This window comes from Dipodomys merriami, unplaced genomic scaffold (assembly GCF_024711535.1).
Source record: "Dipodomys merriami isolate MVZ:Mamm:240054 unplaced genomic scaffold, mDipMer1.0.p SCAF_5, whole genome shotgun sequence".
Taxonomy (NCBI): domain Eukaryota; kingdom Metazoa; phylum Chordata; class Mammalia; order Rodentia; family Heteromyidae; genus Dipodomys; species Dipodomys merriami.
In genome coordinates, this window is record NW_027206068.1 from 58,811,126 (window position 1) to 58,833,946 (window position 22,821).

Below are 22,821 nucleotides of genomic sequence, written 5' to 3' on the forward strand. Positions count from 1 at the left end.
ATACCAACCTCTTGAGTTGCAGTCAAAGACATGTGTAGAGATACATTTATACTCTTATATGTCATATCACTAAATATGGAATAAAATAAATGAACTAAGACATAAATTACAAAGACATGTACATAAAACAGAAAAACTTGTGAAACAAAGGAACCAAAGATGAATTGTTATACTGATATACAATAGACAAACAGAACTGATAAAATATCTATATCTTGTTTCCTTAAAAAGAGACCTATTTAATAAATCATATCTAATAAAAAAATATACCTAAAAAGATCAGAAATAAGAAAGGAGCTAAACCCACAAATACAAAGAAAATGTTTAATTTTAAGGTAATTGTATTTAGAAATATCCTAACAGATCTTAAAACTCTAGGGGCTGGAAAGGTGGCTCAGTGGTAGAGCGCTTGCCTTGCATGCATGAGGCCCTGGGTTCGATTCCTCAGAACCACATAAGCAAAAAGAAAAAAAAACCAGAAGTGGTGCTGTGACTCAAGTGATAGAGCGCTTAGCCTTGAGCTGAAGAGCTGAGGGACAGCACCCAGGCCCAGAGTTCAGGCCCCAGGACCGTATACTCCCCCCCCCCCAAAAAAAAACTCTATAAAGAAGGATTTATATAATTTTAAACTAGATAGTCAAGAAGTAATAGTTAACCTGTTTAGGCCAAAACCATAGAAGGAATGTTTTCTTTTGTTATTTGTTTTTTGGCAGTACCAGAGTTTTAACTCAGGGCATTGCACTTGCTTAGCTAGAGCTCTACCATTTAAGACCTGCTTTTCACTGGTTGTTTTGTTGGAGCTGGAGTCTTGTGGGGTCGTGTGGATTTTAATGCCTAGGCTGGCTCTGGATCACAGCTTCCTGAGATGCTAGGATTACAGGTATTTGCCACTGATGCCCAGTGTAAAAGAATTTTTTTTTAAGTTTTCACCAAATTTTCTCCACACCCACTCTGAAAAGGCTTGAGACCTAAAAAGACTTCTGGGTGTGTTTCCAAGCCATTAAAAAAAAGCAACTCTCATTATTCACTACTACAGCAAAGAATAAAATGGAAAACTCACTGATTGATGTGGTTAAGATAGAATACAAAACTGTGTAATTATAGTTCAATCCTTTCATGAATATAAGTTCAATATAATCCCAAATAAAATATGAGTAGAACTCGGCATTATTATAAAGAGGAAACAGTCCACCATAATGAAACAAGGTGCCTCTCAAGCAGAAATAAATCAATATTAACAAAACTATTATGTAATTTATTTTTATGATAGGCCACAGGAGTAAAACCATATGATAAACTTAAAGTGACTGGAATATGTTTAATATAATTCAACAATTTCCAATAAAATATTTATCATATAAAACCAGAAAGCCATTTCTTAATCTGATAAAGATTTATATTTCAGCTTAAGAATTATTACTGAAAGTTGATGAAAAATTAATGGCATTCCCAAAAAAATCAGGAACAAGAGAAAAATTACACCATCATTTATTTAGTAAATTAAGTATAACTATTGTAAGGGAAGAGATAAAAATAATTACTAATTACACTTAAAATGACTATTTAAAAGAAAATCAGTAAGAAGGATTACGAGTTCAGGAAAATTACCAATAAAAAAAATCAATTGCTTGACCAATGAGTTATCAACTAAAAAAAGGAAAAAGGTTTGTATTCAAATAGCAAAAAAAAATGACATATCAGATAATCATAACTAACAAATGCTCAACATATAAGGAATTATTGAAGAATGTAAAAAGTGTCTTCAGGAATTTTGATTTGTAACAATTTCCTGAATAGAAAAAAAAGTTTTCATTTCTTCCTATTAATATATAATGTTAATGAAATTCTAAATAAAATGGCATTTAAACTGCCTTTGGCACTTAACCAAAATATAACCAAACAAATGTAGCCAAAACATGTAGAAAAATAAGAATAACATTTACCCCACTGCTAAGTTAAACACACTGTAAAGCAAGTGATAAAATAGCAATAATTAAAATAGCATGGGTCAGGAACACAGAATACCAAAAAATAAACAAGCAATAAATCCAGAAACCACTCCAAATATATGTAAGAATTTAATATTTGATAAATGTGGAATATTCAAAACAGTAGAAAAAGGAGTTTTCAACAAATGATGATGCAACAACTATATAAATATTTAGACCCTTAATAATACCTATATCAAAAATAAATTCCATTTGGGGTAAATATTCAAATCTAAAAAAATTAAAATACAAGGCAACATAGACAGATATTTATATAATATTGGCATGGAGAAGACCTTTTAAAACATATCATCAAAGGCATAATTCATGAGATTTATCTAATTGAAAAATGCAAATATTTTTGTATATCAAAGACAACATGAATTTAATTGGCATATATTCAAGAAGGGGCACAATGTCTATAGCATACAGAAAAGAACAATTGTTAGTGGTTTTAATATATAAGAGCTCTTACTAAAAAGTGAGCCTCTAACAGAAATATTAACATATCCATTCATTCATTCCTTCAACAGACATTTACTGTGCACCTAATAAATGCCAAATATTGTGCTAGGGACAGCCATGTTGAAGAATTCAGACATCCGTACATAGTCTCTTCCCTCATTTATTTTAGTGTTAGCAACTAATTCCCCAAAAAGTAAATAAACAAATAAATAAAAATAACAAAGAACTGAGACAGGAAACAACCCAGAATGTGAATTGCTTTCAAAAGAGTGCTTTCAGCATGCCTTTCTCAAAACATTGTACACAAACATTTATCTAAAAGATACATTTTGATGGGGGAGAGGGTGATCCTGAAGATCAGTTTAAGCAGACAGAATACCACGTATTAAGCCCCTGAGGTACAGAAAGATTTTGGCGCGATGAGGCTGTATCACAGTGGGCAGGAAAGAGAGAAGTGGAGATGGCACTGGAGAACTAGGTATCTGTCAGATTCTATAGTACTATGTGAGCCCTGTGATGGGTTTAGATTGTATCCTATAAAGTTTAATGTACCTGATTCAATGTACAAGAAAAGGTCACTGTTGCCACTTTATCAAAAATGTGGGCCAAGAGCACTAGTAGAAAAACCAGATGGATATTACAATAGCCTAGTGAGGAAAAAAAAAAACAAACATTGGTCAGCTGAAGTGATGGCACTGAACTTGGAAAGAAGCAGATTAACAGTAATGCTTGAATGATCAAAGTAATAAAGCTAAACGACTGGGTATAAGGAGCAGTTCATGAAAGCAAACAAGGACTGGCTCCAGGTCTCCAGCTTGCGCAACTGGTTGGATGGTGTTGTTATATTTTTTTACAATGGGGAAGGACAAGGAAAATAGTTTGGGGGTGTTAAAATTGAGATACCTGAGTCAACCAAAGGGAGCAATTGAATATATGAGTCTAGAACTTATAGGAAAGATTTAGGCAGATCATATAAATTTGAAAAATGTTTTAACAAAAGATAGAACAAAAGTTTAAAATTGGGGGGGGGGGAAACACCTGGGAAAGAAAGAATACAGAAAGAAAAGAGAGACCTGAATTTCAAAATTAAGAAAGTTTTTAATGATAACAGAAGGAAACCCAAACCCAGGACAGAAGAGAGGCTTTGCTATGTAGAGAGAATATTTAGAGACATCCTCATAACAGAGGATGGCCAGGGTGAGGACAGAAATGGAACTTTTGGGGTTGGGCAATGTAGAAGTGCCCGGTGCACTAAGAGGGCACTGTTGATAGTATTCTGGGAAAGTCACATTGTTGTGAGTTGCAAAGTAAATAGAAAACTGGAAAATACAGACATTTAAGGAAAATTCCATAAAGAAGTGTGGCTAGAAAACAAGCTGTAAAAGCTGAGAAAGTGCCCAGCTGGAAAAGACATCCACAGGGAAGGTTTGGTTTAGACAAAGGAAAGCAGCACATGGTTGGAGGCTGGTTTGTGGAAGGGAATGGAGGATGCAAACGAGGGAAAGCAGGAAAACCTAAAGAGAACATTCTTAAGGATATAGGAATCGAGGGATCCAGAGTAACAGGTGGTTTTGAAGCTTCCTTCATACCTACAAAGAGGAAGTTACTCAAGGTAACTGGATTGGAAGGTCTTGTGGTGGGAAGATAAGGAAGTTTATATGTATCTTCTTGGGGAATTTTTGAGGAGATGAAATTTTTTCAGTAGAAACGAATACTATGGTAGGAACAGCACCACCAATTAACTGTGTGATAATGGACTGAAAGTTAAAGTAGGTAGTTGTGTGTGTGTGGGGGGGGGGTGTTTTTTGTTTTGTTTTGTTTTGTTTTTATCAGTTATCCCAGTCAGGCCATTGCCAAATAGAAAGTAAAGTTTAGCCAGAGTTCAGGGTTTTTGCCAGGAAAGTAACGTGGCAGAAATTGAAGTTCAAGAGTGCTGACAGCATTATGTTTCAGGAAGAGTGATTCTGATAATGGACCATAGACTTCTAGGCCAATCAGTGCTCTCAAGACAAGGGTTGATTCATGGGGGGAAATGGGGTTAATGAACTAGTCAGCAAAGACTCCAGGCATGGGAAGTAGAATATCTGGCAAGGTGTTAGTTCAGGTCCTGGAAGTAGACATCAAGACAAGAATCGCAGTGCAAGAGTTCTTTTGAGAGGGCGCCGGTCATAGGTAAAGGGAAGAGACCAGGAGGAGGGCTAGGGGCCTTCACACCATAGGCAGGAGTAACCCAAGAATGAAAGGAAGACTGCATGCAGCACAGTTCTAAGAAAGTTTCAGCCAGGCGTTGAGAACTCCCCCAAACTGTTCATTGGTACATCCAGCATCTCACATGCATAGGCCCTCACCAATCCCTCGCGGTGCTGTCACTGGGAGTGGCCCAAGGGATGCACCACAGCGCAAACCCAAGAGTGAAGGCCTTTGTGAAAGGAGGGGGAGCTGTCAATCAGTGTGGCTGGGAGGGGGGCAAGAGATAAGCCAGGCACTCCCGTGGCCACCACAGACAAGATTCCAGATAGGATATGGTGTCTAATCTCAGGAACCTAGACTGACTCTAAAGAGAGGAAGTGATCGTTTGGGAAGTGAAGTTATAGGAAGGAGGGGACAACCACAGTTGCGCATAGGGATTTGCCATGAGTTGGACAATCTTCTGGTGGATGGCAGTGGGCTGAGACTAGCTTTTGATCACAAAAATTGAGGTTGGGAAGGCTGGGAAGTAGGAGTGAGTCTTTGAAGAACTAATAAAGAAACCCACAAGGAACAGGAAATGCTATAGATTACAAGAAGGAAGGAAAGGAGTCGTCTGGTGATGAGAGTCTCAGGCAGGATAAGGAGGAACTACAACTAGGAGTAGCACTGACTCGCCAGAGAGCCACCCACCCGGGCCGGGCTCCAAGGCACATGGTCCTGAGGGGCTAGGTGGGAGGGGCGGGGGGGAGGGGAGTGGAGACAGTCGCGGGGGGGGGGGGGGGGAGAGGGATGGTCAGGGCGAGGGGGCAGGAGGTGAGAACCGGAGAGGACTTGGAGCTGGCTGTAGACGCTGAGCGCAGAGCAGAGCGCAGCGCCGGGCGGTGAGGTCCCAGGTCCGGAGGGCAGGGCTCAGTGTGCGCGCAGCCCGGTGCGCAGCGGGAGCGCGGAGCTTCCCGACTCGCTTTCCCGCTCAGGAGCCAGCAGGCTTGGAGGGTTTGGCGGGCTTGCCGAGGCCCCGCGCCTTGTGCTGGCGCTCCCGGGCGGCCCCGGCGCGGAGCTTGGCGCGGCAGCTGACGGCGGCCTGGCGCGTGGTGACGACGCCCGCGGGCGGGCAGCGGCTTCCGGGTGCGGCGGGGCGCAGGACTGAGGCGCTGCGGGGCGACGGCTTCGCCAGGCTTTGGCCGGGACGCGCGGACCCCAGGGAGGAAAGACAGAGAGACATGGCGATTAGAAACGCGCAGGAAACCCGGGCCGGGCGCAAAGCCGGGGGCGAGGTGGGGCGGCCGCCTTGCGCCCCCAGACACTCTGCGAGGTTAAAGTGCAGCGGGGGAGAATAAATAACCCAACCACGGAGCCTGTAACCGGGGTGGGGAAAGGGATCCAAACCCACTCTGGAGTTGGTTGTTACTCTTCTCCTAGAAATTCTACTTTGGATTTTCTCACCATGGAGTAGCTTGAGTGCATGGAAAGATTTCAAACGGGGGTCCGTGCAGGATCTGAGCAACAGCGAAATACAAACGAAAAGAAGAGTACACACTAAAGGGCAAAGAAAAGTCAGGGGAAATTCTGTATCCAGCAGTAAAGGACATAGTAGGTACTATCTTGTTATTAAAACAGTCCTGTCAAGTAACGCCCAATGGTATGGCACACCTATGCCATGAGAAGGGCCATCGGTCCCCACCTGTGGCGTGTGGCTGGTGCTGTGTGCTGGCACAGACACACATAGAACACAGCAGAACGTTTCGCGGTCCACTCCAAGTGAGAAGGCTGCAGGTTATCTTCATTTTTGGTACCCCAATTTTATACAGAATGTTTCATTTTTATAGTACGAACCGTTTAGTCTAAAACAAGGAATTTTATTCCACTTTATACAGCATTTTGACTTTAACCCAGTTCAAATATATGAAAACGATTGTTTCATATTGCATAGCAAATGCTGGAAATAAAAAAAAAATTTAAAGAGTGAATGAGGATGGGAAGGTGTCTCAGTGGTAGAGCGCTTGCCTTGCATGCATGAAGCCCTGGGTTCAATTCCTCAGCACCACATAAGCAGGAAAAGCCGGAAGTGGTGCTGTGGTTCAAGTGGTCGAGCACCACTAGCCTAGAGCTAAGAGCTGAGGCCCAGAGTTCAGGCCCCACGACTCACAACAACAACAACAACAACAAAAGAGTTCACAGGCAGTGGGGCGCTGGTGGCTCACGCCTGTAATCCTAGCTACTCAGGAGGCTGAGATCTGAGGATCTCGGTTTAAAGCCAGCCAGAAAACCTGAAGTAGCACTGTGGCTTAAGTGGCAGAGTGCTATTCTTGAGCTGAAGAGCTGAAGGACAGTGCTCAGGCCCAAAGATCAAGCCCCAGGGGGGAAAAAAATTAAAAGAGTGAATGGCCCACTGAAACAGAGTTATCTTTCTCAAAAGTCCTGATTGAATAGTAGTTATAGAGTACTGTATACTTTTACACTCAAATCAAAGCCACTGTCTTTGATGAACTTTTATCTTATTTTACTATATTACATTTACTTGAGAAAACAAAGTTTTCTGGGCTTTTGACAAGAAGTAATGTTCAAGACTTGGGGACACAACGTTTGGTAAAAAGAAAAAATAGCATACTTTTTGGAGCAAATATCTCCAATTATCTGTGTATCACAGTAACTCAATAATTTACCCTTGGTTTTTTTTTAAAAAAGTAACAGGAACAAAAGTAAAATACTAAAACAAATTGGAGTCTATACTTAACATGTTTTTTCAATCAATGAATTCAAAAATTTAATATTAAATATTTAGGGAATCTATTTGGCCAAACATAGGAAAGTATATAAAGGAGGAAATAACATCATATACTGGAGTGGTTCCATGACTTTGTGATTAAACTGAATTTTTTTAAAAATTGGAATATAAATTCTAAAGATATACTAAGCAAAATGACCTTAACACTGTCTGATTTAATGATGAGCAAGTCAAAGATCCCATGTTTGCTGAAGTGTTGCTTTGTTGCTTAAATACATGATGGCCAAATTACTCATACTATCCTACAAATCTTCCCTCTGTAGGTAAATAGACAGAATGATTGTGTCTGAAGGTATGCTTTTAGTCATATACATATATATATGTATATATATATATATATATATATATATATGAATGAATAAAATTTATCAAGAGATGAATCTGAAGAGGCCAAACATTTGTGTTAACTAACTGAACCCAATAAAGATTTTAGGAACTTTCTGTAAGAGAGTAAGAAGGGTGAACAAATGCAGTCATGTTATTCAGTAGACACTATGTAGAAAATGTCCTATATAACTTGTGGGCAAAGATGGGAGGGGTAACTGGGGGAATGTAAAGGAAGGGATGACATTGTCCAAAAAAAGAAATGTACTCATTACCTGATGTATGAAATAGTAACCCCCTGTACACCTTAATAGTAACAATAAAATTATTTTAATCTTACTATCCACTAAATGATTAATAATAGGATTATATAGTTAAGACAGGAAAAAAATTATTGTTGGTGCTACAATCCAGCTTTCATGATCACTGGTTACAACTTAATTCAACATTTTTGAGATATTTTATATCTGAAAAGACTGCTCAGACACTAAGAACAAAAAAGGTAATATAGGGTTCCTACCTTTAAGAGGCACTATCTACAAAATTACTTTGAGATTATTAGAATGACTCAGACCCTGAGGCTAGCCCAAACCCCTAAATCACCCACAGTCCTACCGAAGCTTTTCTTCTCATATTTCTCAGATGAGCTTTTTAATTTCCTGTCATCCCTTCCTCAGCTCACATACATCCAGAGTATTCCATTGTCTCTATACCAGATAAATCAATAGTTGTTAACTTATATGGGGAGTTTAAGAGCCATTTCAGATCCTAACTAAAATTGTAGCCCTCTTCCAGAAATATATTCAGAAATGTACTGGAAACTGACTTGCTAAACATAAACAATATATTAAAATTAATAAGGGTTATGTCTCCCATACATTATTTTTCATGAGTAAAAACATGGCTACTTCCTGGAAAATAATTATTCTAATTGCTCAGAAGAAAATTTCCATGAGGCAAAATTTGGCTTAGGTGACATTGTGGTGCTGCCTAGACACAGCAACACACTTTTGTTTTTGATCATCAGTTGTGACTTTCCTTGAGGCCGCAAGTGCTGAAAACCTTGACTCACATTGGTATGCAGAACCCCAAAGCAGAATTCCATGGAGAGCTTTGCCAGATCAAGACTCAAGTCAAAAGACAAGGCATATTATTTCCTCTGACTTCAGGTTCAAACACCACTTTTGGGAACTTGGCAAGTTTCTGTGTGGTAGGGAAAAAACATATTCTGTTCCTATTCTTAATAATACCTTTTGGAAAGATGGTGGCACTTCCTGATCTGGGAGGTAATGGGCACAACGGCATGGGGCGGTCCTCTCATCACTCAGGAGGGCCATGCTGTGTGCCTGACATCACAGGTGTACCATCTGCTCTCCAAAGGGTATCATTTCTTTTACTTCCATTTAAATATTTACTTAAGTGAGAGTGAGAGCCAAAACAAGAAGAGAGTACTTTGAAGATGATGATATACTTTCCAGCTTCCAAAACTTGTTCTGAAACAGAACTCTGATGACATCAGGAAGCACAAATAGAAATGTGAAGCCCAGTGCACTGACAGGCATCAACAGTCGCACCCCAGTTTCTCACCAAGGAAAAAAACAAAACATAGTTACTCATTTTTACAAAATGTGGAGTAAATAAAATTATTTGACAGACCTAAGTTTTCTTTCATGGACTACAAATTGGGGCCAATCTATTTGACTCTACTCTCCACTAATAAATACTATTCTCCTTGGAATTTCACCCATTGAAATATTTTTCTCTTCTATTATCTATTCACATGTTATCCATTTCCCAAGACCCAGACCACAGTCAGTCCCTGCAGTCTTGAGATGGTCTCTCCTGAGCTCTATAAGGGTTCCTATCTCTATTCTGTCAAAAATGTACTATGATCTGTACTTTTACAAACAGCAGGCGGTCTGTACCAATGTCTCAATCACATGGCACATCTATTTTGCCAGTCTCAGGAGAACAGTTCATCCCCTAAATGATGCAATAAGGCTCAGAGCACATATTATTACTGGTGTGACTGATTCACCTGAATCATTCATTTCCACACAAAAATGTTTTGACTTATCAAGTGTGTGAGAGATCTGCAATATTATTGACTGCTAAACTACCATCATCCTAACTCTACTAGATTTTCAATCATTACCCCTCAACAGGATAGTCAACTAAGATGCTACTACCATTTTTAATATAACTTTCTTTCTACCCTGTGAGAAAAGTTAAGCAGAGCATGAAAGGAAAACAGAGTTTGATGGTGGAGCCTAAGATCATCTATTCAAATAAAAACCAAAAATCAATGTATTCTGGAGCCAGAGTGTATCAGTAAGATAATTTCTTCCAAATGATTCACATTTCAGATGGGAGAACCATGAGTATAGGGTATTAGAGGACAAGAAACTGAAATTTCAAAATAATAAAAATACCAAAGACAAGATAGTTGGAAAATCATACAGAGTCAAATGATGTCCTAATGATAGCTCATGGAGGCAGTATTTAAGGATAAATGAAATTTTTTAAGTGAATGGAAAGAATTGGAAGAATTAAAAGGATGAAAATTACTCCATGTAAAACATGAGACAGATCAGTCATCGATAGAATGGTCCAAACAACTATATTTAATATTATCAATAACAAGATGAAGCAGATCAAACATCACTGAGAAGCACTGGACAAGTATTTTGTATACATTAGCCCAACAAGTCAAACTGAAAAAAATATGTTAAAGAAGATAAGCTATAACTTCCTAAGAAATCAAGAAAATAAATGTCAATGTGTTTGCAACCTCATTTAGTAGAATTAATACAGTGAAAACAGAAAATATCTGCTCTGGGTGGCAGTTGTATTCCTATAGGAAAGATCACTGTAGCACAGTGAAAGCTGAGACAGTGCACATCAAACAAACTTCTGGTTATAATTTATTTTTATATACAGATTTGCCTAATAGAGGAAAAATGCACTGATCCATAAATACTAGAATGCCTGACACTTTCCACCGCAAATTCCAGAACTGGCACTGTGGAATTCATACACTAGTATCTCCGAAGGTGATTATAGTGACGCAATCATCTAGCACCCAGTCACATCCCTGATGAATAATAGTATCAGCTTCAGAAAATAGCTGCCATTTCAGTTACCTGCCAGATCTACAGAAAGGGCTAGTTTGCCCTGCCTTGCTGTTTGAACTCTTAATAGAGGTGATTCTCTCTCTCTCACTCTCTCTCTTACACACACACACACACACACACACACAGAAAGAGAGCTATTAAATTATAAATAAAAATTATAATAAAAAGAGGAACGAAAGAGAATATTGCTGCTGGGCACCAATAGCTTACATCTGTAATCCTAGCTACTCAGGAGGCTGAGATTTAAGGATCACAGTTGAAAGTCATCCTGAGCAGGAAAATCTTTGTAACTATTAATTCCAATTAACCACCAGAAAACTGGAAGTGGTGTCGTGGGACTCAAAGTGGTAGTGGGCTAGCCTTGAGTTAAAAAGTTCAGGGACAGTGCTCAAGCCCTGAATTCAAGCCTCACAACCAATCACCCACCCCTAGAAAAAATATTATTGCTTCTCTATGTTCCAGAGATTTTAACTTTATAGCCAAGAAGGGTGTATTTTTAATGACAGAAATTAAGTATTTGTCACCTAAGCAAAAGAAAATTTTTCAAGTAGAACCAGGATAAACTTTAATCAAAGAATATCAAAATATTTTCTATGTTTACCACATGGAAACAAGGAATAGAAGAATGTATTTATTATGCTACCATTTTATAAAGGGCAATGTATATATGTCTGTAGAGATATTCATATCAAACAGCTCTTGAAAGCCCAGAGACACTGAGAAATGTACAGGCTTGACTTTGGAGAAGGAAATGGAAAAACTGAGAGATGAGGTTAGGAGAAAACTTACCTTTTACAGTAGTATACTTCTGTGTAATGTTTTATTTTCAGATATGCATATTACCTAGTAAAATAATCCTAAGGCATAATTTTTTGTTCCTTTTTCGTTAATTATAAGTGATCTTATGCAACTACTTACCTCACTTTTCTCCATATTAAAATGAGGTTATACTAAATTTTTAGATTTTTTACATCTATTCTTCAAAAGAATTATAACTTAAAAGAAGGCATACACAAAATGACAGCTAGCAAAGTGAACTAACTACACGCCTTGCTTTGCAGCAACTTATATAACAATTATTTACACTCTGCCTGTAACACATCCACCAGACTGTAAAAACAGCAAAGTAAGAGTCTAGAAGAAAATTCAGGTATGCAAACTTGACAGTGTTCCTCCTTTTTGTCTGTATTCTGCATTAAGTATAATATCTGATTAAGTGATTCTTCTGTTTTTACATATCCAAACTATTGCTTAGAAGATAGACACTCTCCACACCTCTTGCTAAATAAATACATATTAAAATGATAAAGAAGTTGTGTGGCAGAGTTTGAAAAATAGATCTTGAGATAGGACAAAAAGCTAAAAATCACTTTATTCTCACAGAATTCACTCCAGAATACCCTAAAAATCTTCCCAAACAGAAGATATTAACCAAATGAAATATAATAAGAGCAGAGCAATGAAAGGCTTGAACCAAGAAAATTAGCATATGACGAAAACACTGAAAAGAAACCAAATTTCACTGACACTTTGCAGGACAGGGAAAATGGGGACAGGCCCGGTAGTCCACTCATTCATAATCCTACATGGTGTCAAGTTAAGCTGATAGTATTGGTCACCAAGGGTTTATTTAGACTCTAATCATAGGGACCATATAATGAATAATAATGCAATAAAAGCTGGGTGGTGGTGGTGGCTCCCACCTGTAATCCCAGCTACTCAGGAGGCTGAGATCTGAAGATCGAAGTTCAAAGTCCTTGAGATTCTTATCTCCAATTAACTACCAAAAAGCCAGAAGTGGAGCTATGGGTCAGGTAATAGAATGCTATGCTAGCCTTGAGCAAAAACCTCAAGGACAGTGCCCAGGTCCTGAGTTTGTCCAATACTGACCTGCACACACAGGCATACACACACAAACAACCACACACACACACACACACACACACACACACACACACACACACACACTAACACAAGGGGGAATGTGAAAAATAAATAGTAAAGCAGAGTTCATGAGAGGAAGAATTCTCTATATCTTGGATTCAGAGATGAAACGACATTGAAGTCTGTGTAATTCAATTCACAAAGGGATGACAGCATGGACAAAATAAAGAAAATAGCAAGAAGAGTGAATTTCTGTAGGACAGTTATAGTAGTAGGAGAAGGCTATAGGATGATGAATTTATTTTTAGTTGTAACCTTGTTCTAAGTAGTAATATGGCTAAAAATGCCAGAAATTATTTTTCAAATATTGGGTTGCTCAATTTGTTTACATAAAGATTATTATATAGAAATGATTAAATGCAGGTAATCTATCAAAACTGACTCACTAGGCTCCAACACAAGGTCGATGGGTATCCAGCTCCAACTTTTTAATAGGGCAGGATCCCAAGCCATGAGAAGATCATACTTACACAGCACTTTGACAACTTTTTCTAGTATGTTCTTGCAGGTACCTGTCATTATTCATACACAGGAGTTAGGTGCACCTCCCCCCAAAAAACCCCACAAAAGTCAGGAAGTCAAGAGGTACCTTTTTTACTTTTCCATTAAGAGTTTGGTCAATGGAGATGTGCTATGGGTTTTATTACATAAGAAAAAAATGTCAATTAAAACAAAATGAAACAAAACTATCTTCTATCTCTCAGAGATCTTATGATGCTAAAGGAATAATGTATCACCACTTAACTTTCAGCAGAATATACACTATAAACTCAAGGTATTCATCATCACATGGCTAGAATATGTGTGTGAGATAGAGAGACAGAGAGAGGGAGAGAGAGGGAGAGAGTGAAAAAAGAGTCAGCCCACAATGCAGAAGGTAGAGATTTCAAAAGTCTATTCTACATTTTTGTTTTTGTCATATTATAGATGTTTTCTGGAGAAAATATTCTCAAAAAATTAATTAAGAAGAAAGATTTGAAGCACATATTAGTAAAAAAAAATATGGTTAGGGGCTGGGAAGGTGGCTCAGTGGTAGAGCGCTTGCCTTGCATGCATGAGGCCCTGAGTTCGATTCCTCAGCACCACATAAGCAGGAAAAAAAAAAAGCTGGAAGTAGCAATGTGGCTCACAAGTGGTAAGGCGCTAGCCTTGAGCTGAAGAGCTGAGGGACAGCACCCAGAGTTCAGGCCCCACGACTGGACACCCCCCCCCAAAAAATATGGTTAATACCATTCTGTGAACCTTGTGTTATTAGATGAATGTATTAAATGGTTCTTATGCTAATATTCATTATTGATTAAAGTTCAAATGTCAGAAAAGTAACCATTTTAAAGCATTAGAACATAAAATTATAGTTTTTCCATAGATCATATGGGAACTTAAAAAGTTGTTCTTTTCTAACTATGGTATCTTAATTCTATATGTCAGCATTTCTATTATTGATCTCAATTTTTAGGGGTTATAACTCATCCATAAAACTTAACTCTACTGAAACTTCACCACAAAGTCTCCTGGAAATTTTTTTTCTTTAAAGGCAGATTTTTAAAGTTAACCAAAAGGACCTGATAGCTCAGATGTTATGCAGCTATACACACTTGCTATATCGTCAGTGGTGTTTACTACAAGCAGGGCTAACTTCTCAAAAGTCCATCCTTCATACCCATCTTAAGACTGCCTAGGGAATGGGGAGCTTCTTTTCCATCTCAAGGGGAAAAAGAATTCCATCCAAACTAGTGGTTTGTCTAGATGGCAAGATCCAGAAAAGTTTTATTGGTAAGTTCTTCTTTCAAAAAGGTAAAAAGATGAGATTTTTCAAAGGAACATTTACAATAATACAAGACCTATCTTTTATTAAGTATTCACCAGCCCCCAAAGTACAGCTTTGCAAAGCAAAATTAATATTCTTCAGTCATATTCAACATTAATAGCATCCTTTTACTCTTAGAATCTGGCTATGGATACTAACTGATGTGCCATATGAATTATGTCTGATACACCCAACATTTGTTGCCTAGATTGGGCACTCAAGACACATAGTTCCTGCCTTGGTCAGAGTCTTAGGGACTAAATCACATCAACTCCAAGAGACAGATCAAAGCTATGGGCATCAACAAACAAAAAGTGTTCTGTCAAAAACACTAATAGTTTTTTGTTTTAATAAAATTTTTCCCTTTTCAAGAATATTTTAAAATAGGTCTCAAAGACTTTATCTCAAAAGCCTTCTGAACATAACACATAAATTAATTCACTATTACCGTTAGTATTAGTAGAATATTATTTCCTGATACTGTATTTTTCTCTTTAGTCTGATGGCCATTACCTAAGCCCTATCACTCTTTTTTGTTTGCTGTTTTGTTTTTGACAGTCTTGGGGCTTGAATATGGGCCTGAGCACCATCCCTTAGCTCCTTTTGTTCAAGGCTAGCACTCTACCACTTGAGCCAAAGCGCCACTTCTAACTTTTTCTGTGATTAATTGGAGATAAGAGTCTTACGAACTTTCCTGCCCCAGCCAGCTTCAAGCAGTGATCCTTAGATTCCAGCCTCCTATGTAGCTAGAATTATAGGCATGAGTCACCAGTGCCCACCTCCTATCACTCTTAAGAGTGCTAACATTGATTCCTAATTGCTTTCTCCACTACAAATTTTTTCTTTTCCATCTCACTCCAATTTGGTCTCCCCAAGCTGTAAGAGGTTCCTGCTTACAATCCTTCAACAGTGACTCCTGATCTTGAAAATAAAGTTCAAACTACTTACTTGAGCCAGGTGCCAGTAACTCATACCTGTAATCCTAACCTATTCAGGAGGCTAACCTCTGGAAGATCATAGTTCAAAGCCAGGTAGAAAGAAAGCTCACTAGACTGGATCAAAATAATTAGTAGATTTTTTTATTTGTTCAGCAAAGAAAAAGAAAAGTAAGTTTTATTTACTTTTTTTTAGTTGCTTTATCTTGATTTACTTACATGAATTTATCTAAGCTCATCAATAAACTAATTATTTTTTCAAACCAACAAAAAGTAGGTCTGGATGGCTCAAGTGATAGAGCCCATCAGCCTAGCAAGGTCCTGAGTTCAAACCATGATGCCACCAAAACACACAGAGACACCTACAAAGACATACACACTCCACACCAAACACTATTTCTCAAATGATCAGTTGAAATCTATGGAATTATCTGCAATGAAACCCCTTTCTATTACTGATACATGCTAATAAAAATAGCTGAAAGTGTTTCATTTGCATATTATTAATCTTTCCCAATATTTTAAACAATCTTCTACTCAATAAAGCTTAAAAAGCAATTTCTAATGTTAATAAATAAATAACCTCACTTTAAACACAACTAGTCTTACAAGTAATAACTTCTTTAACATGTGACAAAGGCTTGCATCACTCAAGAGGATGAAAAGAAATCTAGGTTATTATGACCTAACAAGCACCAGTTTGCCTGCATGCCTAGGGCACCACCTATCAGTGAAAGGCAAACGCATCTTGCTGTCAACAGCTCCCAAAACAACTGCAGTCCCAGCAGCCAACTTCCTGCCATGTATCATTGCCCAAGACCCCTTCCTGAAATCTGCTTTAGTAAAACTTAAGCTATTTTTAATTATCAGCAGCAAGACAATTTAGTTATTTAAAAATTATAAAACTGGGCTGGGAAGGTGGCTCAGTGATAGAGCGCTTGCCTTGCATGCATGAGGCCCTGGGTTCGATTCCTCAGCACCATATAAGCAAAAAGAAAAAAGCCAGAAGTGGCGTTGTGGCTCAAGTGGTAGAGCACTAGCCTTGAGTTGAAGAGCTGAGGGACAGCGCCCAGGCCCAGAGTTCAGGCCCCAAAACCGGACACCCCCCCCCCGAAAAAAAAGTTAAAAACTATTTCTAACTCTGTAGTAAAAACAGCAAAATTACTATGAATCATACATAAACTGGAAACAAAACTTTGTTTTTAAATAGAAGGTTCTTTTTAAAAGAGCTTATAGGGGCTGAGAAGGTGGCTCAGTGGTAGAGTGCTTGCCTTGCATGCATGAAGCCCTGGGTTCGATTCCTCAGCACAACATAAGCAGAAAAAAAAATCCGGAAGTGGCATTGTGGCTCAAGTGGTAGAGCTCTAGCCTTGAGCTGAAGAGCTGAGGGACAGTGCCAGGCCCAGAGTTCAGACCATATGACTGAACAACAACAACAAAAAAAACTCATAAAAAACCAAAATTGTCAGTTAATACCTAAAGATCAATAAACACACACATCTCTAAAAATACTATAATGAAAATACATGCCATCTTCAGAGGGTCACATTTTATTTTTGAGAGGTAACAGGGTCTCTGAACAGACAATCTGCTCTACCTACTTGATTTCAAAGGAACTTCGCTGACAGAAGGGTCAGAAATGAGAAATTACTTTCAGATTCAGGCTTATTATACATCTGATGGTCATGGGGAAAATAGACAAGAGTTCATCCTCTATATATTTGAAAACTTAGTAAGGAGAATATCCAAAATGAAGCTATCTTGCACTTAAAGGAAAAAAGCTGTTTCATTAAATAAACAGTAGATAGGGGCATACCACACTTTAAAAAATGGCAATCTTTTAAAAACCACAGAAAGCCATTCTTTATAGCCCTATCACTCAAGGCAATATGGGCACTGCATGAAAGTTTGTAGGAAAAATAAACTCTCAGGTTCACTCAGACCATTTGCATTTTAATAAGGTCTCATATGATCTGAACAGATGTTAAGATTTGAGCTTCTCTGGCTGATACAGTCAAGTAGTTCTGGCTACCCCATCAAATTAACTAAATAATAGGTTACAAAGCAGGTTTGAGAATCAAAGCCAAAATCATTAGTGCTCCAAAACTTCAAACTTGTTTCAGTGTTGACAAGATGCCATAACTGCACAATCCCACATCTGATGGTAACAATCAAAATGCAGGCACACGACAACACTGTATAAAACTACCTTTGGGTTCTGCACATGATATAAATGAATGAATGTCAGTATGCGTAGGCAAATATTTAAAGTTTAAAAATACCTGAAACAATTCTGATATCAAGCATTTCAGACCAGGGAAAACTCAACCTGAGCCTGAGCATTCATATATTTTCAGTTTTTCATCAGCAACTTGAATTCATATCCTGCTTAATCCACCAACTAGCATAAACTCAGAAATTTTGCCTTTACCAATGCATACAACGCATTAAATACCAAAGTCCTCTAAGACACTGAAAGTGATTTTTATGGGCCAGACATGGTGGCACACATGTAACCCCAACTACTCATGAAGCAGATATAGGAGGATCATGGGTTGAGTTCAACCCAGACAAGTTACCATGACTCATCTAAAAATAAACTGGACTTGTAAGAATACCCCTGTAAATGCAGGGGGGGAGGAAGGGAGAGAGGGAAGAGGATAGAAGGAGGAAGGGGAGGGAGAGGAGGAAGAAGGGAAGGGAGAAGGGAAAGGGAGAAAGGAAAGGGAAAGGGAGAAGGGAAAGGGAGAAGGAAAAGGGAAAAGGAAAGGGAGAAGGAAAAGGGAAAAGGAAAGGAAAAGGGTAAGGGAAGGGAAGGGAAAAGGAGGGAGGAAGGGAAGGAAGGAAGGAAGGAAGGAAGGAAGGTAGGAAGGAAGGAAGGAAGGAAGGGAGGGAGGGAGGGAGGGAGGGAGGGAGGGAGGGAGGGAGGGAAGGAAGGAGGGTGAAGGGAGGGAAGGAGGGAGGGGAAGGGGAGAGTAATAAAGGGGAGAGGAAGGGGAGGGAGGGAGGGAAGGGAGGAAGAAAGGAGAAAGATTCATGTATTCAAGTGTTTCAGACATTCTACTTTACAAAGGATGACAAATAATAATTTCTATGATTTCCCTTTACATGATATTCAATAGACTCTCTCTGCAGAAAAGTTGAGCTCACCCAAGGATGCCTTTTTCCTAAGAAACAAGTTAGTTCTTTGTTGGAATAAAATATATTTGGAATCACAAAGTACCACTAGTATAAACTTAACACAGAAAGAATTATCCAAGAGGGCAACTATATTCACACTAGCAGCAGTTCAAATATCCAATTCAATCAACATCAAAGTCAAAATAAAAAGAAAAAAACACAAGAACAAAAATATGAAAAAGTACTTTACCAACTTCACAGGTACCACTATCACAGACTATGAGTACAAGCATATAATCCAAATATACAAATATATATTATGCAGGGACTTAATTGCCAGTCTCTATCCAAAATTCATCCCCTCCACAAATGATACTATCTTATACTGGCTATCAGGTATTGTGCTGGGTCCTCAAGACACAGAATGAAAGGACACAACTCTTCCTTAAAAGGCCTTTCACTCTAGATAGGTGACCCACACATAAGTAATTACAAAGTGTGCTAGTAAATGAGACCAGGGGCATCGAGTGGAATGAATACCTTAAAGATCTGTCTACTGTTGCCTTGTAGAGGCAAGGAGGGTAAGTCTTGAAAGAGGAGGGGTAACTAATACAAAGGACACTCCAGCTAAAGCAATAGGATCTTGGACAAAAACAATGCTCAAGACTTTGTATTAAAAAAAAAAAAAACCTACTCAGATTCAGTATGAGGTAATGAACATAAGGGGTGTAAAGTGGAAGAGGCTTCAGTTAGAAGCTACTAAGTAAGCTAGGATGGTAGTTCAGGCTTGTAATCCTAGCTACTCCAGCAACTAAGATGGGATCACACAGTTTAAGGCCAGACTTGTGTGGTGGTACGCATTTGTTATCCTAGCTATGCAGGCAGCTGAGATCAGGAGGATCATGGTTCCAGGAAGCCCATGCAAAAAGTTCACAAGACTCCATCTCAGAATAGGCTAGATGGCATATGTTTGTCATTACAGATATAGCAGAACACATAAATTGGAGGTTCACAGTCCAGGCATAGGCCTATGCAAAAAATAAAACACCATTTCAATATAACCAGTGCAAAACATAGCTAGAGGTATGGCTCAGTGATACAGAGCCTGCCAGACAAATGTGATGCCATGAGTTCAAACCCCAGTACCTCAAATAAAGAAAACCTAATGACTTAACACAAGCATGAAATATGTGAGATCAAAATGATCAAAGCCAAGGTTAGCTGGGAAATTTGTGAGTAGATTCAAGAGAGGTAGTAGGAGAAGTGGCAGGCTACAAAGTGACAAAATGTTGCTTTTGTGAAGATAGGAAAGAAGTTAAGGATGTCTTGTGTACCAGGAGTGGGGAATATCTAGCCCATGGGCCGTATTAAGGCCTTTAGTATCATGTGGTACATGAACAGAACTATATATGCTTCTCATCAGCTGCCCACAGCCATCTGCCTGTACTGGTAATTTTGTATGAGACTTAAATAAGGTTATAAATATCCAATGGCCCTTGCCAAAATAAAAGGTTCCTCATCCCTGTTCATGAATAATAGGTAGTTATCAGGAAATATAACATGAAGTATAGATTTAAAGGGAAGATAATTCAGTTCTCAATATGGTAAAAAAAAAAATTAATACGAAAACATCCAAGACAACTTAAAATACATATAATTCAGATGAAGGACATTTTTAAAAGCCTACACTTACACATCTTGAGAATAACCAAATTGTTTAATTCCTAAATGCTTAGTACAGTGCTTGGTATAAAGTAGCTTCTCCAGTATAGATGAATAAATACTTTAGAGAAATTAAGAATTTAAAAGGTCAGTTAAGTTTAACTAATGAAATAAACCTAGCATTTATTCATTCTGTCTGCTCCAAGTTTAACATAGTCTGGATGGTTCTGGGTAAACAAACTTGGTTCATAAAGGATAGGAAGTATATATTTTGTAATTGTCCTCATTTAATAATTCTGTTTCTAAGCTTAAAACTTGGGGGGAGCCAGTACCTGTGGCTCAAGCCTGTAATCCTAGCTACTCAGGAGGCTGAGATATGAGGACTGTGGTTCAAAGCCAGCCAGGGCAAGAAAGTCCATTAGACTCTTGCTTCCAATTAACCACCAGAAAACTGGAAATCGTACTGTGGCTCTCAAAGTGGTAGAGCACTAGCCTTGAGAAAAAGAGCTTAGGGACAGCACTCAGACCCTGAGTTCAAGCCTCATGACACCTACCCCCCCAAAAACAAACAAACAAACAAAAAAGTCTTGGAGGGAAGCTACATTTATTTGTAATACCAATTTCAACAGGTTATCTGCTAGGATGTTAAATAGGAAGCTACATATTGAATGCCCTATACTAGATAGACTTCTAACCTCTAGGAGCTAACAATTCCTATAAAGACATAATGATTCGGAGCCCCAATTTAAGATTCATCTTTCCCAAAGGTGAGAGAAACGCACAGAAATAATATTTAGACAGGAAGAAGGTCCATTGATATTGAAATTTCCTCAGAAATGCAAATGCCTCCACGAGACAAGGGTGACTCTAAAACTGCTTTGATTGAATGTGTACCTTAGTTCCATCCAGTAGTTACAAAGACCCACAGTGCCTTCCCTGAGCAATGAGTGTGGGTTAACATAACTGTTGATTCCCATCTTGGGAGAAGGAAGAAGCTATGACTGTTTTAGAAAGGCTAGGACTACAAGTGAAGGTTTGTGAGAGTGTCAGAAGATTCTAGGACCGTGTAACCATCCTGCCTTTGCTATTCCCCTACTTGCTCATAGTGATTAAGTCAACGTCCATCTTCTCATTCCAAAAACAGTTTTTAGTGTCACCATGTTTCAGGCATAATGCTAGGCATGGAGACTAAAAAACTGAAGCCCATGACATAAATCACTCAGTAGGATTATCTTAAACAAATAAATGCACAAATATAAGCATAATTTCGAACTGTATTAGATAAGATAGATGAAACCAAAGGGGCACTTACATTGAGATTGGAAGGATGAACAAACTGTCAAGTGACAAAGGCACAGTAACAACAGATGTGTTTTAAGAAAAACTTCAGCAGGGTAATGGTTTGTATTTTCTCTCATGTGCATATGCTAAACCTGAAAAAGTATACACACACTCCAGATGTCATATAAAACGTTTGTAATCGTTAAGACTACTTCAGTGAATTAGAGGATCAGTGGGGAAAAAAGAGAATATTAAACAGTGAACAATATAAAAATATGTTGGATATATGAATGAAGATTAAAAAAAACAAAACAAAAAACACCTCTCCAGGTGCCAGTGGCTCACGCCTGTAATCCTAGCTACTCAGGAGGCTGAGGATCTCGGTTCAAAGCCAGCCTGGCCAGGAAAGTCAGTCAGACTCTTATTTCCAATAAACCACCAGGAAACCAGAAGTGGCCCTGTGGCTCACCTTGAGCTGAAGAGCTGAGGGATAACGCCCAGGCCCAGAGTTCAAGCCCCACGACAAAAAAAAAAAAATGGGGCTGGGACGGTGGCTCAGTGGTAGAGCGCTTGCCTTGCATGCCTGAGGCCCTGGGTTTGATTCCTCAGCACCACATAAGCAAAAAGAAAAAAGCCGGAAGTGGCGCTGTGGCTCAAGTGGTAGAGTGCTAGCCTTGAGCTGAAGAGCTGAGGGACAATGCCCAGGCCCAGAGTTCAGGCCCCACTACTGGACCCCCCCCCCCAAAAAAAAAAGAATAAAAACACCTCACTGAAAGAAAGCTGGGATGGAAAAAGTGATGTGTATGTGTAAAATACCACACTTACCACTTTGAACAATTAGCAAATACAAAAAAAAAAAAAAAAGGCAGGAATACAAAATATGGCAATGGTAGGAGGGAAGAGGGCAAACAAAAGTAGTGAAGGACTAATATAGTCAAAATATTCTATGTACTCATGTGAAAATGGAACAATAAAGCTTGTTGAGATTGGTGTGGAAACGAGGAAGGCATAGAGTGATGATGACATATGGGACTGTCAAAAGAAAGCCTAGTATATAGTACAAGCAATTGCTGTGAATTTTAAATATGTGAAGAGAAAAAAGAAGTTCTGGCAACAGCATGGAAGACAGATTAGAAAAGAGGGCAGTTAAGAGATTATTACAATGCTGAAGAGATCCACACTAAAC

The 22,821-nt window shown here is 38.7% G+C and overlaps 1 protein-coding gene across 5 annotated transcripts in view; it reads right to left on the minus strand.

Annotated features, from left to right (window-relative positions):
- Positions 1-1,903: 1,903 nt before the first annotated feature.
- Positions 1,904-22,821, minus strand: part of Znf800 (zinc finger protein 800) — a 171,581-nt gene continuing 150,663 nt past the window's right edge. For all 5 annotated transcript variants that reach the window (XM_069996691.1, XM_069996692.1, XM_069996690.1 and 2 more), the window contains one exon: positions 1,904-5,818. In XM_069996691.1, the coding sequence (XP_069852792.1) occupies positions 5,614-5,818 (205 nt within the window). In that variant the 3' untranslated portion in view covers positions 1,904-5,613. The remainder of the gene's footprint in view (positions 5,819-22,821) is intronic.